Source organism: Cydia splendana, chromosome Z (assembly GCF_910591565.1).
Source record: "Cydia splendana chromosome Z, ilCydSple1.2, whole genome shotgun sequence".
NCBI lineage: Eukaryota > Metazoa > Arthropoda > Insecta > Lepidoptera > Tortricidae > Cydia > Cydia splendana.
In genome coordinates this window covers 30,836,590-30,853,171 of record NC_085987.1, presented here as the reverse complement: position 1 = coordinate 30,853,171, position 16,582 = coordinate 30,836,590, and the positions used below count along the sequence as shown (strand labels likewise).

At 41.7% G+C, this 16,582-nt stretch overlaps 1 protein-coding gene across 1 annotated transcript in view; it reads left to right on the top strand.

Moving 5' to 3' along the window:
- LOC134804911 (uncharacterized) overlaps positions 1–16,582 on the top strand; it is a 154,754-nt gene that overhangs the window by 17,363 nt on the left and 120,809 nt on the right. The window contains exon 3 of the mRNA XM_063778231.1: positions 4,821–4,935. Coding sequence (XP_063634301.1) covers positions 4,821–4,935 — 115 coding nt within the window. The remainder of the gene's footprint in view (positions 1–4,820; positions 4,936–16,582) is intronic.

Genomic DNA, 16,582 nt, shown 5'->3' with positions numbered 1-16,582 from the left:
CCTAAATATGGAGTTCATCAAGCTAATACATTTTGTGTATTCGCGATATAACTGCCATTTTCCCCATCACCTGCATATCGTCCACCTGGCTAAAACTGCCAGGTGGATGAGATTTTGCGGCAGGTTAATGTCACTAAATACCACAACTAATACTCGTAACTATATAATTGTATAGCGGTTATATCGCTTTTGTGTGTTAATTTAGGAATTAAAACTATACTGTCTGTTAAAGCTGCATATTATCCAATTTTGTGTACTTTTGTCTTACGTCTCGTTAACCTGTCCAAAAAAGTCAGGTGAATGATGCAATAGCAGGTGAATGAAGCGTCATTCACTTGCCATATGACAGGTGAACGATAACTATTTAAATTCCACGTTACATATACTCAAACAGTGATTATGTTTGTTAAGACGTTAGTGGACAACTGTTTCTCCATACAAACGTAGACCCCATTTTCCTCCCTGGGTTTTTTAATAAAAACAAATTTTTGTTACACTAATGTCGTAAGTAGATTTGTGACGTCCCATAGGAAAAGGTACCTTATGAGGGTTTTTAGTTTTAGACATATTAAAATATTTTGTAAAAAGGTGAAAACATGCTCAATTCTTTTATTGTGTGATGAGATGACGGGCGAGAGAGAGAGAGGTATGGATGAAAAGAAAAAGACATGTTGCGTCGACCCCAAATGAATGGGGCAAGGACAAGCGAATGATGATGATAATCTGAAACCTTAATGCTAAACGTTTGTTTACCTGACCGATTTTGAAAATTCTTTTTTTGGTTGTATGTATATGCATACAGATTGGTCTCGTTTTTGTCAAAACTCAGTTCTGATGATGGGATCCATGAAGAATCGAGGGAACTCCTCAAATCTTCAAGACATACATATAGTGATTTTTGTGTTTTTATTTACAAATCAAGTATATACATTCAAAAAAGTGACATTTGATGAAGTGGAACTGCTGATGAATATCAGAACGGAACTCTTCAACGACGCATAGTTCACATTTGGCGATTTGTCCTCTTCGTTATGTTTGTTAAGCAATTTAAGTTTTTAAGCCACATTTTTGTCAAGCTCGAGTTCTGATGATGGGATCCATGAGGAATCGAGGAAACTCCTCAAATCTTAAAGGCATGCGAATGACCAAAACAGCGTGTGTCTATGTTACACCAAACCTGAGTTCCAGTAGGTACTGTGAGGGTTCAGCATCAGCTCTATCTTGGGAACCGCTTTTCCAAGTGCTCATCAAGACGTGTTGGATGACCAAAAACAGCGTGTGTCTATGTTGCACCAAACCTGAGTTCCACTAGGTACTGCGAGGGTTCAGCATCAGCTCTAACTTGGGTACTGCCCTCCCAAGTCCTCATCAAGACGTGTCGAATTACCAAAATAGCGTGTGTCTATGTTGCACCAAACCTGAGTTCCAGTAGGTACTGTGAGGGTTCAGCATCAGCTCTATCTTGGGAACTGATTTTCCAAGTTCTCATCAAGACGTATTGGATGACCAAAACAGCGTGTGTCTATGTTGCACCAAACCTGAGTTCCACTAGGTACTGCGAGGGTTCAGCATCAGCTCTAACTTGGGTACTGCCCTGCCAAGTCCTCATCAAGACGTGTCGAATGACCAAAACAGCGTGTGTCTATGTTGCATCAAACCTAAGTTCCAGTAGGTACTGCGAGGGTTCAGCATCAGCTCTATCTTGGGTAATGCTCTCCCAAGTGCTCATCAAGACGCGTCGAATGACCAAAACAGCGTGTGTCTATGTTGCACCAAACCTGAGTTCCACTAGGTACGGCGAGGGTTCATCATCAGCTCTATCTTGGGTACTGTTCTTTGAAGTGCTCATCAATACGTGTTGGATGACCAAAACAGCGTGTGTCTATGTTGCACCAAACCTGAGTTCCACTAGGTACTGCGAGGGTTCAGCATCAGCTCTATCTTGGGTAATGCTCTTTCAAGTGCTCATCAAGACGTGTTGGATGACCAAAACAGCGTGTGCCTATGTTGCACCAAACCTGAGTTCCCCTAGGTACTGCGATGGTTCAGCATCAGCTTTATCTTGGGTACTGCTCTCCCAAGTGCTCATCAAGACGAGTTGGATGACCAAAACAGCATGTGCCTATGTTGCACCAAACCTGAATTCCACTACTAGGTACTGCCAGGGTGACAGCAAGATTGAATGTTTACTTATTCACAGAAACTTATTGTTAAATTGGGAATCGAATCGAAGGTGAGGTGGGTCAGAATCCAAAATTTTAACCTACTATTGTAATCATCGTAGTGGACAATAAGGTCCCTTTTTAAAGAAAATGACACATTCTTCGATTATTTTTAGAAGGCATTGAAAATAATGTGATGGACAGGTGAATGACACTCATTTCAGGTGAATGATGACAAGAAACCAGGTTAACGGCAACGGTCAAAGGTTAATGGTGCCCCAACAAACAATTAAGCGACACTTAGCACTTAGAACGGCTGTGGAATAGCTACATATTCTAAGCTTACAGGCTCTGGTGACATCAAGGTCTTTAAGAGGTCCATGTATAGCTTTAAGATCCACAGTAGCCGTCTTGGCCGCTATAATGCATCTTAAGCCGCTAGTGTTATAGCTCAAAGTGAATTCTACCACCTTAATATCTATATGAGTAATAAGCAGCTGCAATTTTCACTTAAGGTTCTAAACAGGCGATAAAAAGTCTTTTATAGCTCCGTGTATCATAATCGCTACTTAACTCTTTTGTATCACTTACAGTCGAAAAGAGAAGTTATGAGTCACCATTATCGATCATGTAGTCGCAGACGAGCGTTATTCAATACCTTAGTACATCTTATACTGTTATTAGAGTCTTACTTAGAACCTAAGCCTATTGCGCCATGTTAAGATGACCGATGAATCAATAAGCAAAACAAAAACTGTTAATTAGAACGTAAATACTTCATAAAAATCGATACTTTTACTCAATATTGACCTAATGTTAGTATTGTTATATTTAAAACCGGACTTCACGTATATTGAGTAATTTTTCGAAAATTAAATACGGTGGACCACAAATAAAAAAATATTTTATTCAGATAAATATGCAAAGGATCAGAGGCCCATTAAAATTTTGTTAGTAATACATATAGTTTTTGACAGTGTAATTAATTTCGCCATCACAAATCCGCAGATAACTCCTGTATCAGTGAACTAAAATAATTATTTGCTTTTAATTATCCGCCATTACATTTCACTTCAAGCTGTCACCACAGAGCAAGCTTACGAATAATAATACAAAATGGAAACATCTGCAACCAAAGCAGATTATAGGGCTAAGGAAAAAATGTGCAATTACCTTCTTGAGTGTTACAAATATTGACTTTAAATGCTAATATACCATCTAAAGCTGAAAGTATCATCTATATGGCCCTACACTACTACTCAAATAGTTAGTATGCGCTTATTTGGCACCCTTTTAAATCCTAAGTACTTAATCAACGCTATTACAACACTAGTTTAGCGCTCTTCTACTACAACAGTTTGTAGTCACCTATATGCAACCCATCTAGCTCCTAAAGAATTAATTAGCACTATAGTAGCTCCACTATACCGCTCTTATGTCTCTTTTTTTTATCCGCTAACCCTACTGTAGCACTGTTATAAATCTTATGGCGATAAAATTTGTGCCCAATCCGGGGTTAAAACGGGGTTATAGCCGGCTATAACTCCTATTTTTAGAGCACTAACAACACCTAAAGAGTAAATAGGCGCTTATATAAAACTCTTCTAAGCCTTAAATTTAGCGCCTAATGTTAGTTGGGGCCTCTCGATAACCTGTCAATATTTTCATTGGAATTTGTACTAATTTCTCGATAACCTGCTTCTACTATCGATAACCTGGGGACAAAATATCTTTCACCTGTCCTTGATATCATTCACCTGAATTTCAAACGCCTAGCTATATCTTCTAAACTAATTGAAGGAATTGCTTCCCTTCCACATTTTCTAATAGTTTAAGTTGCCTTTTAACGATCCCAATAAAAAAATATGCGAAAATGCAAAATTTTTGAAAAACAAATTTTAACCTGGCGGTACCATCTTTTTGAGAAACGACCATATGTATATCCTTGCTATATAATGTTTACATAGGTATTTGCTGTAACTTATTTTTCAAACGTTTTTTAATAAAAATACACGTCAAGATTGTTGACACTTTTTCTAATATAACATTATAAAAGTGTCAACAAACGAGGTATAGAGAGGGGGATCATTGAATTCATCATTCATCATCAATTAATATAACTTGGATTCAAAAATTGCTACAAAATACTAACACTGAGTGTAAACATGCGGACCCGCCAACCCATGTGTCATATAATTTTACATAATAATCGCGGCTCATGCCGAATTATAAACATGTGTTTATTACTCTTACGCTTTGTATTATTTACGCATATGTAGGTAGTTGCATGCATGCCTGTCAGCATATATGCCTGTTACTCTTACCCTATGCAACTATTGTAAACAATTATGAGAGGCATGGCCAAAATCAACGAAATAGAAATCGACATCGAAGTTCAGGCGATATATAGGCATATACTAAGTTAAATTTAAAATGACGGTAGGTTTTTAGTTTTTGCAATTCCAAATTAGTTGAATTTAGAGTTTCATTTCTCCACTAAGTACGTAAAGGTTGTTTGGAAGAGATCGCTATTTAGCGCTAAGGCCACCATTTGTTTACCACTAAATTTATCAATAAATAAAACACAGAACAAAGTTTGTAAATTGCATTTGACTTTTTTTAATTAACATTAACCATAGGCTATCATCTAATTTTCAGGCACTAATGGAGCATATAACCAGGACTCACTCCTCAATTCTCGAGCTATATCCATGAGCTCGGGGTTAGACTCCGCGTTCGGACAGCGGCGCCGGAAGACGTCTCGATCCAACAGGTAAGTACACTCGGGAGCAAAAAAATCGACTCAAATCGCATTTTTTAGTTTTTGTCCTGTTTTTCGAAAACGGTCAATATTTTAGTAAAAGTGAGATTGCAATATTATTGTTTATTTATTAAGCTATCAAAAATATTAATAACCCATAAAATCGGTCAGGTAATTTTCAGGTAATTGTTATTTTAGTAGAAAATGAGATTTTACCTGCTTTGATTACGCACGAGTTGAGCCCCTTTGAGAGCCATAAAAACCGATTTAACCGGTTATTTCTTATCAGTCGCTTATCAGAAGTTGACCTGTGCATATCTCACGTAATTATTCACTGGAATCACCTGGATAAAATGGACACCACAGAAACTGAAGCCAGCCAAGTCATCGTCTTGCTGAATCAAGGCCTTAAGCAGCGTGAAGTTGCTGAACAGCTGAATTTAAGTCAGTCTGCTGTCTCCAGAGTCTACCAAAAGTTCACATGGACTGGAAGGCTTGCTCAAAAACCTGAATCTGGCCGTCTCAGGTGCACATCGAGGAGAAAGGACCACTTCAGTGATGCGGCCAGTCTGCGTAATCGACACCGTACCGGCGTTGACATCCAGCAGCAGCTGATGCAGGACCGAGAGCAACCAGTGAGCTCTTGGACAATTCGGCGAAGACTTAGGGAAGCCAACCTTACCCCAAAAAGGCCTGCCACAGGGCCCAAACTGACCGGGAGGCACTCGGTTCTCCCCTCCATTGATATCCCCGCCCAAATCATGACGGAATCTCCAACGTAGGCGACTGTCTCGGAGATGCAGTATGGCGCACACCGTTCTCCAGGTCTTCAGTACACCAGTTCTCTTCTGTTACTGCCATGGAAACACACCCTACACTCATCACTGAAGAGTACGCGGCTCCATTGCCCGTACGTTCAATTTTCATTAGTCGAAACGAAATTCACGCGAGCGTCCCGGTGCCTCCCTGTCAGTTTCGACGATGTAGCAGGCCTTTTTGGGATAAGGTTGGCTTCCTTAAGTCTTCGCCGAACTGTCCAAGAGCTCACTGGTTCCTCTCGGTCCTCCATCAGCTGCTGCTGGATGTCAACGCCGGTACGGTGTCGATCACGCAGACCGGCCGCATCAATGAAGTGGACCTCTCTCCTCGATGTGCACCTGGGACGGCCAGATCCAGGTTTCTGAGCAAGCCTTCCAGTCCGTGTGAACTTTTGGTAGACTCTGGAGACAGCAGACTGACTTAAATTCAGCTGTTCAGCAACTTCACGCTGCTTACGGCCTTGATTCAGCAAGACGATGACTTCGCTGGCTTCAGTTTCTGTGGTGTCCATTTTATCCAGGTGATTCCAGTGAATAATTACGTGAGACATGCACAGGTCAACTTCTGATAAGCGACTAATAAGAAATAACCAGTTAAATCGGTTTTTATGGCTCTCAAAGGGGCTCAACTCGTGCGTAATCAAAGCAGGTAAAATCTAATTTTCTACACAAATAACAATTACCTGAAAAATACCTAATCGATTTTATGGGTTATTAATGTTTTTGATAGCTTAATAAATAAACAATAATATTGCAATCTCACTTTTACTAAAATATTGACCGTTTTTGAAAAACACGACAAAAACTATGTGTGTATGAGTGTGAGTGAAAGTGTGTGTGTGTGTGTGTGTGTGTGTGTGTGTGTGTGTGTGTGTGTGTGTGTGTGTGTGTGTCGATGAAAGCGAGTGGTAGCGGTACGAATCCACTTCCACCGATCGTGATCTAACCTACAACATAGATTTAGCCGTCCACATTTAGCGTAACATGTCCTGTAGCGATGCCACGTAGTCCGGTCCGTCATCATGTCACAAGTGTGGACCCACCTTAAGGGATATTCACTAATCCGGGGATAACAGGTTAAACCTGGAGTTACCATGGTTACCAGTACAATTTGACGCTACTGCCGCTACTGGGTTAACGGTTTAACCGGTTAACCCCGGGTTAATGGGATGATGCAAGTGTCGCTTACTGAATCAGTTTTCAACAAAAATATTTGTTTGGTTAAGGTATATTAGTTAATATTGATTGATCATACTTTCGAAACCGTAGTTAATACACGATTGGACGAATAAGAAAAAAAACAGGTGTACTAACTTGGTCAACTTAGGTGGAGGTAGGTTAGGTACTTGAATATTAGCAGCGTACTACGTAGGCGAACAACATGCGAACAACTCGCGAACGCGACGCGGCGCGGCGCGGCGGGCCCAAGACGTTCGCGTTCGCAACGAGATCGCCCACGTAGGACACTTCTATAGGTATCAAAGGATTGATTCACCCCGCACCGCATCGCTTCGCTTCGCGTTCGCATGTTGAGTTTAAACAAATATTTTTGTTGAAAACTGATTCAGTAAGCGACACTTGCATCATCCCATTAACCCGGGGTTAACCGGTTAAACCGTTAACCCAGTAGCGGCAGTAGCGTCAAATTGTACTGGTAACCATGGTAACTCCAGGTTTAACCTGTTATCCCCGGATTAGTGAATATCCCTTAAGGTGGGTCCACACTTGTGACATGATGACAGACCGGACTACGTGGCATCGCTACAGGACATGTTACGCTAAATGTGGACGGCTAAATCTATGTTGTAGGTTAGATCACGATCGGTGGTGGTGGACACACACACACACACACACACACACACACACACACACACACACACACACACACACACACACACACTTTCACGCACACTCATACACACATAGTTTTTGTCGTGTTTTTCAAAAACGGTCAATATTTTAGTAAAAGTGAGATTGCAATATTATTGTTTATTTATTAAGCTATCAAAAACATTAATAACCCATAAAATCGATTAGGTATTTTTCAGGTAATTGTTATTTGTGTAGAAAATTAGATTTTACCTGCTTTGATTACGCACGAGTTGAGCCCCTTTGAGAGCCATAAAAACCGATTTAACTGGTTATTTCTTATTAGTCGCTTATCAGAAGTTGACCTGTGCATGTCTCACGTAATTATTCACTGGAATCACCTGGATAAAATGGACACCACAGAAACTGAAGCCAGCGAAGTCATCGTCTTGCTGAATCAAGGCCGTAAGCAGCGTGAAGTTGCTGAACAGCTGAATTTAAGTCAGTCTGCTGTCTCCAGAGTCTACCAAAAGTTCACACGGACTGGAAGGCTTGCTCAGAAACCTGGATCTGGCCATCCCAGGTGCACATCGAGGAGAGAGGTCCACTTCATTGATGCGGCCGGTCTGCGTGATCGACACCGTACCGGCGTTGACATCCAGCAGCAGCTGATGGAGGACCGAGAGGAACCAGTGAGCTCTTGGACAGTTCGGCGATGACTTAAGGAAGCCAACCTTACCCCAAAAAGGCCTGCTACAACGCCGAAACTGACAGGGAGGCACCGGGACGCTCGCGTGAATTTCGTTTCGACTAATGAAAATTGAACGTACGGGCAATGGAGCCGCGTACTCTTCAGTGATGAGTGTAGGGTGTGTTTCCATGGCAGTAACAGAAGAGAACTGGTGTACTGAAGACCTGGAGAACGGTGTGCGCCATACTGCATCTCCGAGACAGTCGCCTACGTTGGAGATTCCGTCATGATTTGGGCGGGGATATCAATGGAGGGGAGAACCGAGTGCCTCCCGGTCAGTTTGGGCCCTGTGGCAGGCCTTTTTGGGGTAAGGTTGGCTTCCTTAAGTCTTCGCCGAACTGTCCAAGAGCTCACTGGTTGCTCTCGGTCCTGTATCAGCTGCTGCTGGATGTCAACGCCGGTACGGTGTCGATCACGCAGACTGGCCGCATCACTGAAGTGGTCCTCTCTCCTCGATGTGCACCTGAGACGGCCAGATTCAGGTTTTTGAGCAAGCCTTCCAGTCCATGTGAACTTTTGGTAGACTCTGGAGACAGCAGACTGACTTAAATTCAGCTGTTCAGCAACTTCACGCTGCTTAAGGCCTTGATTCAGCAAGACGATGACTTGGCTGGCTTCAGTTTCTGTGGTGTCCATTTTATCCAGGTGATTCCAGTGAATAATTACGTGAGATATGCACAGGTCAACTTCTGATAAGCGACTGATAAGAAATAACCGGTTAAATCGGTTTTTATGGCTCTCAAAGGGGCTCAACTCGTGCGTAATCAAAGCAGGTAAAATCTCATTTTCTACTAAAATAACAATTACCTGAAAATTACCTGACCGATTTTATGGGTTATTAATATTTTTGATAGCTTAATCATTGTCAACCATCATCGTCCATTATATTCGCCTCATAGATACATCTTCTTCCTTTCCAGCTAAATTCTCAACCGTATTCTTTTTTTTTACCTTTCATGTTTACCTACTATGCGGAACGCAGACAAATTAGTTTAAAACGATCAATTAGTTTTTTTTAGTGGAATTTGTGAAAATTAACAGTAACAGTGAAAGTAACAGTGTGTAATTTTTTCTGATAAAAGTGTGTAAAATTATACGTGATCTGCAAAAATCAACTGTTTTACTGCAGTATCCACTAACGGCGCTTGTCATTTGTTCTGGTGCAAGTAGACAGTGTGTATTACTGAGGACTGAATCCTTATAGTGAATACAGCTCATTCACGGATTTCTGATCCTTAAGTTAGGCATGGTGGACCTTTTTACTCGTGAGTCTTACCGAACCTGCTCAAAACTTATTTCTGGGAGATTTATTGAGTCTGTAAATCTAGTTTTAGTCTAAAACATCCTTTTGCCCTTCCTTACACATATTTCCACATTTTTTACGGGAGGAAATGTAGAAACCTAAATGATAAACTCTACTGGGTTATAATTATAAAACCTTAGGGCTTAATCCGGCTTAAATAGTAATACGTATTTACATAAATGTAGAAAGGCCAACTTTAAAGTTTTATTCATACGAAATAATCTGTCATTCATTCGCTCTGTTCGCGCTAACCTGCATGTGGCGTACCTACCTTTGGAATAGTCGGAATCAAATAATTAAGAATGCATCGTGTGGCGTAAAGCCAGGGGTGTGGACTGTAGTTTCTGTAAGTTCCTATCGTAACACTATACTGAGGTACAAAAGGGTGAGCGCGCTTACCGTCAGTCTTGTGGTCTGCAGCTGGCAGAGGCCTCTGCGGGTGGATTGCTGATTCCTCGTTATTTACACGCACTGAATTATGAGTTTTTACTAGGGTTTTACTGTTTCTTGCGAATTAGGCGATCTATTTCTTCGCGATTTTGCTGTGACACTGACACTGTTAGTTATTATTTTTCAGACCACTTTTTCTGTGTCGCCGGCCAGTAGCCTCGCTACCTCAAGTAAATCAGTATAGCAGTATCAAGGTTGAATACTAAACACCCCCCACCGAAAGCACTATGAGGCTTTCTCATAATATGAAAAAAGGAGAGAACAGAACTTGCGCATGTATAGGCGCGAAAAAATAAAATATATGCGATAAAAGAAGGGGATTTAGTGAGTATAGGCCAGAGGACACAGTTTATTAACAGGTCTCAAAAAGGAATTGTTAGCTCTTGTGCGCAGAGTAACCTTGCGCACAATGCCGTCTAAACCGGGATGTGTTTGTTGGACAATTGCAAGTGGCCAACTGCAAGGAGAAACTCGGTCGTCCTTGACCAACACTAAGTCTCCTACATTAATATTGGGAGGCGAGGTGAACCATTTTGACCTTTGTTGTAAGGTATGTAAATAATCTTGGCTCCATTTCTTCCAAAACAGTTGAGAGCAATTTTGCAAATATTGCCAACGCGATAGATGATTTACAGGTACAGACTGCAAATCATACTCTGGTACAGCTGTCAGACTCTTGCCTATCAAGAAGTGTCCAGGAGTTAGGACATTAAACTCGTGAGGATTATCACTAGCCGGCAGAGCGCATAATGGCCGTGAATTCATTATGGCTTCAATTTTACAGAAAATTGTTGTTAGCTCCTCAAAAGTCAAAGCTTTGTCACCGACAGCACGCACAAGATGGTATTTCGCAATGCGAACGCAACTCTTCTATAAACCACCCATGTGAGGGGCGCTAGGAGGATTGAACTGCCAGTTAATCAAGCGCTGAGCGCAGCCGTTAAAAATATCCTGTTGAGTGCTCTTGTCAGACATGAATTTCTGAACATCAGCAAGATGTTTACTGGCTGCTGTGAAATTCGTCCCACAATCGGAATAAAAGCATGCCGAGAGACCGCGACGGGATACGAATCTATCTAGAGTAGCCAAAAAGCAATCGGCAGATAGAGAGGAGAGCGTTTCCAAATGCACGGCTTTAGTTGAAAAGTAAACGAAGACCGCTAAATAAGCCTTCTCTATCTTCGCATTGCGCCGTAAGCTTTCCTTTATATAAAAGGGTCCGGCCAGGTCCACACCTACATGCTCAAACACCTTATTAGGCAACAGCCGAGTTGATGGAAGGTCACCCATTTTAGGCTGCAGCAGAGTGGGTCTACATTTGTAGCAGCTCTTGCACTTTGAATGAATGGAACGAATAAGGCTACGAGCCGACAAGATCCAATATCTCTGGTTGAGAATATTCTGTAAGGTCTGCGGACCTGTGTGTAAATATTTCTTATGAAAATATTCAACCAAGAGCTTTGTAAACCTACTTTGCTTCGGCAACAATATAGGATGCTTCGCATTGTAAGGCAAGTCAGAGTGCGGGATACGACCCCCCACCCTGAGGAAGCCTCGATCGTCAAGAAAGGGTGCAAGCTTCCTTAACGAAGGGATGTACGTTACGCCCTTTTTCAAAGTTTCGATTTGCTCTTTGAAGTAGGCTGCTTGTACTAATTAAATCAAGCTATCATGGGCTTGATTCAAGTCTTTAGTCGTTAAGACTTGGTTGCAAATCGAAACGTCACCACGGAACCGTCGCAGTAAACGTAAGATCCAGGCGATGCTTCTTTGCATTCTAGAATAAGAAGAGAACTGGTTGCAAACACGATCAACGAATTCCGGCATATCTTGCTTCCAAATGTAACTGAATGCGAACTTGTTGGATTTAGCGACGCGTCTTCTCGTGGGTACGCCGCCTGGATCTACGTCATCTCACGACATCAGTCTAACGTTAAGTGCAGATTGTTAATGGCGAGATCAAAGGTAGCACCTGTCAAAGTTCAGACTATCCCGAAAATGGAACTTATGGCCGCAGCACTTCTTGCAAAACTAATGAAGTACGCGTGTGAATGTTTAATTCGGGTTAATGTGACAAAAATCACAGCTTTGACAGATTCGTCTATTGTCTTGGCGTGGCTACAAACTGACGCTTATAAATTAAAAACATTTGTGTGTAACCGTGTTACACAAATAACAGAGTCAATACCTCCTCATGCGTGGCGTCATGTGAACAGCGAAAACAACATGGCAGACGTCGCCTCGCGAGGTGTTTCTCCGTCGCAGTTCATGGCTGGTAGCTCTCAGTGGTTTGAAGGGCCTGCCTGGATGTATGACGATTGTGAGAATTGGCCTGTGTCCACTTTCATAAATAAATGTGAAACACAAATCCCAGAGATGAAATTAAATACAAATACATTTAATTTACTATCTCAACAAACGGGAGAAGAAGTTAAACTGGAATTCGTTGATCGTGTTTGCAACCAGTTCTCTTCTTATTCTAGAATGCAAAGAAGCATCGCCTGGATCTTACGTTTACTGCGACGGTTCCGTGGTGACGTTTCGATTTGCAACCAAGTCTTAACGACTAAAGACTTGAATCAAGCCCATGATAGCTTGATTAATTTAGTACAAGCAGCCTACTTCAAAGAGCAAATCGAAACTTTGAAAAAGGGCGTAACGTACATCCTTGGTTGAATATTTTCATAAGAAATATTTACACACAGGTCCGCAGACCTTACAGAATATTCTCAACCAGAGATATTGGATCTTGTCGGCTCGTAGCCTTATTCGTTCCATTCATTCAAAGTGCAAGAGCTGCTACAAATGTAGACCCACTCTGCTGCAGCCTAAAATGGGTGACCTTCCATCAACTCGGCTGTTGCCTAATAAGGTGTTTGAGCATGTAGGTGTGGACCTGGCCGGACCCTTTTATATAAAGGAAAGCTTACGGCGCAATGCGAAGATAGAGAAGGCTTATTTAGCGGTCTTCGTTTACTTTTCAACTAAAGCCGTGCATTTGGAAACGCTCTCCTCTCTATCTGCCGATTGCTTTTTGGCTACTCTAGATAGATTCGTATCCCGTCGCGGTCTCTCGGCATGCTTTTATTCCGATTGTGGGACGAATTTCACAGCAGCCAGTAAACATCTTGCTGATGTTCAGAAATTCATGTCTGACAAGAGCACTCAACAGGATATTTTTAACGGCTGCGCTCAGCGCTTGATTAACTGGCAGTTCAATCCTCCTAGCGCCCCTCACATGGGTGGTTTATGGGAGAGTTGCGTTCGCATTGCGAAATACCATCTTGTGCGTGCTGTCGGTGACAAAGCTTTGACTTTTGAGGAGCTAACAACAATTTTCTGTAAAATTGAAGCCATAATGAATTCACGGCCATTATGCGCTCTGCCGGCTAGTGATAATCCTCACGAGTTTAATGTCCTAACTCCTGGACACTTCTTGATAGGCAAGAGTCTGACAGCTGTACCAGAGTATGATTTGCAGTCTGTACCTGTAAATCATCTATCGCGTTGGCAATATTTGCAAAATTGCTCTCAACTGTTTTGGAAGAAATGGAGCCAAGATTATTTACATACCTTACAACAAAGGTCAAAATGGTTCACCTCGCCTCCCAATATTAATGTAGGAGGCTTAGTGTTGGTCAAGGACGACCGAGTTTCTCCTTGCAGTTGGCCACTTGCAATTGTCCAACAAACACATCCCGGTTTAGACGGCATTGTGCGCAAGGTTACTCTGCGCACAAGAGCTAACAATTCCTTTTTGAGACCTGTTAATAAACTGTGTCCTTTGCCCTATACTCACTAAATCCCCTTCTTTTATCGCATATATTTTATTTTTTCGCGCCTATACATGCGCAAGTTCTGTTCTCTCCTTTTTTCATATTATGAGAAAGCCTCATAGTGCTTTCGGTGGGGGGTGTTTAGTATTCAACCTTGATACTGCTATACTGATTTACTTGAGGTAGCGAGGCTACTGGCCGGCGACACAGAAAAAGTGGTCTGAAAAATAATAACTAACAGTGTCAGTGTCACAGCAAAATCACGAAGAAATAGATCGCCTAATTCGCAAGAAACAGTAAAACCCTAGTAAAAACTCATAATTCAGTGCGTGTAAATAAACATAGTAAATAAATAAATGTAAAATGTGTGTAAATAAATAAACATACATACTATGTGTAAACGAGGAATCAGCAATCCACCCGCAGAGGCCTCTGCCAGCTGCAGACCACAAGACTGACGGTAAGCGCGCTCACCCTTTTGTACCTCAGTATAGTGTTACGATAGGAACTTACAGAAACTACAGTCCACACCCCTGGCTTTACGCCACACGATGCATTCTTAATTATTTGATTCCGACTATTCCAAAGGTAGGTACGCCACATGCAGGTTAGCGCGAACAGAGCGAATGAATGACAGATTATTTCGTATGAATAAAACTTTAAAGTTGGCCTTTCTACATTTATGTAAATACGTATTACTATTTAAGCCGGATTAAGCCCTAAGGTTTTATAATTATAACCCAGTAGAGTTTATCATTTAGGTTTCTACATTTCCTCCCGTAAAAAATGTGGAACTATGTGTAAGGGGGGAAGGATGTTTTAGACTAAAACTAGATTTACAGACTCAATAAATCTCCCAGAAATAAGTTTTGAGCAGGTTCGGTAAGACTCACGAGTAAAAAGGTCCACCATGCCTAACTTAAGGATCAGAAATCCGTGAATGAGCTGTATTCACTATAAGGATTCAGTCCTCAGTAATACACACTGTCTACTTGCACCAGAACAAATGACAAGCGCCGTTAGTGGATACTGCAGTAAAACAGTTGATTTTTGCAGATCACGTATAATTTTACACACTTTTATCAAAAAAAATTACACACTGTTACTTTCACTGTTACTGTTAATTTTCACAAATTCCACTAAATAAAACTAATTGATCGTTTTAAACTAATTTGTCTGCGTTCCGCATAGTAGGTAAACATGAAAGGTAAAAAAAAAGAATACGGTTGAGAATTTAGCTGGAAAGGAAGAAGATGTATCTATGAGGCGAATATAATGGACGATGATGGTTGACAATTTGGCGAATGATACCTAAATTTTGAACCGCTTGTTTATACCGCCCGTCAAGCGAGGCTTTTTGAATTTTGAGGAGTTGTAGGAAGAAAAAAGTAGAGGTATGCGGATCACAGATATTAACAAATGGCGAAACAAAAATATGGCACAAAAACACAAAAGCACAATAATTGGGTGATTATAAAAAAATTGGGATTGGAAAAACTATCGCTAAAATTAAGATATTGCAGTCTTGAATTTCAGTTAGGAAAGGGGACAAAGGGTAAAGGGGACAAACGTGGAAGCATACGCAAGGGTGCCGGCAGCTGGATCCAAATCCAGTTGCATATAGCATGGATGGCGCACAAGTTGGTGTCCTCAAACAGGCCTGACGAGGCAAACCTCCCTCGCCTCCTGGAGAGCGCTGATGGCAGGCAGTAGACGGGACGGTAACGATGGGGCCACCTCACTTCATCAGTGCCCGGCGCCGATACACGCACGGCCTTGGTGGCCAACTGTCTACGAGGAGCGTCTCCTCCCTGACGCCGATTCACGCACGGCTTGGGTGGCCAACTGTTTACGAGGAGCCTTTCCGCCCTTGGATTTACGCGCACTTTAAAAACTTCGGGTTATATATCAAACTGGTTATATATCAAATCTGGTTAAAAACAACCCGGGAGCACAATCCACTTTTTTACACCAAATTCACAAGCGATCTGCCAAAAAACAAATTCAATTTTTTATTTCTCGAACATTCCATCAAAATTTAAATTAAAAATAATCGCAAATATGCATTTTATTTTTTTACAAACGGCCAGTAGCGTTTCGCTACAGCATCTGCCTACCAAACAAACAAGCAAACAAACAACAAAACAAGAAGACTAACCCAAAAAAACAAAAAAAAACTTAATGCTAAGCCCAAAAATATAACAAGAGGACCCTAAACGAATTCCAATAAAACCAACCCCAACCAAATATTAACATTACCCCAAAAGACTAACATAAAAGAATAACAAGATGACACGAGGCCAACCGACGCGTCACGCGGTCCAAGACGTGACGGCCGAGATAGGATAGGAACTGCACCTGGCTACAGACCTTGATCCCTCACACTACATCGAATCATCAAATTACACAACCAGGCTGACATAAGCCGGGATAGATAACCGGGGCCTAAGCACCAACGGTAGTACAAGTCAAATCCGGAAAAAGGAGCAAGGAAACGCTCAAACGAAAACAAAAAAGAATCGATAAAAAACGAACCAAGTAAGGATCACCATTAGGGGAAGGGCGGACTAAAGCGCATTTTAGAATTTTTGAGAATATTTGGGTGAACGGGCCAAAAGAAGAAACTATTTCAAAATATCTTTAATATGATAGGTACCGATGTGCTCGGAATCGGGCGGGGACACTCTTCTAACCACTTGGCACCGAACGAAACGTGGAGCGAATTTACCGCCCCGAACAGGGTCAGCGGAAC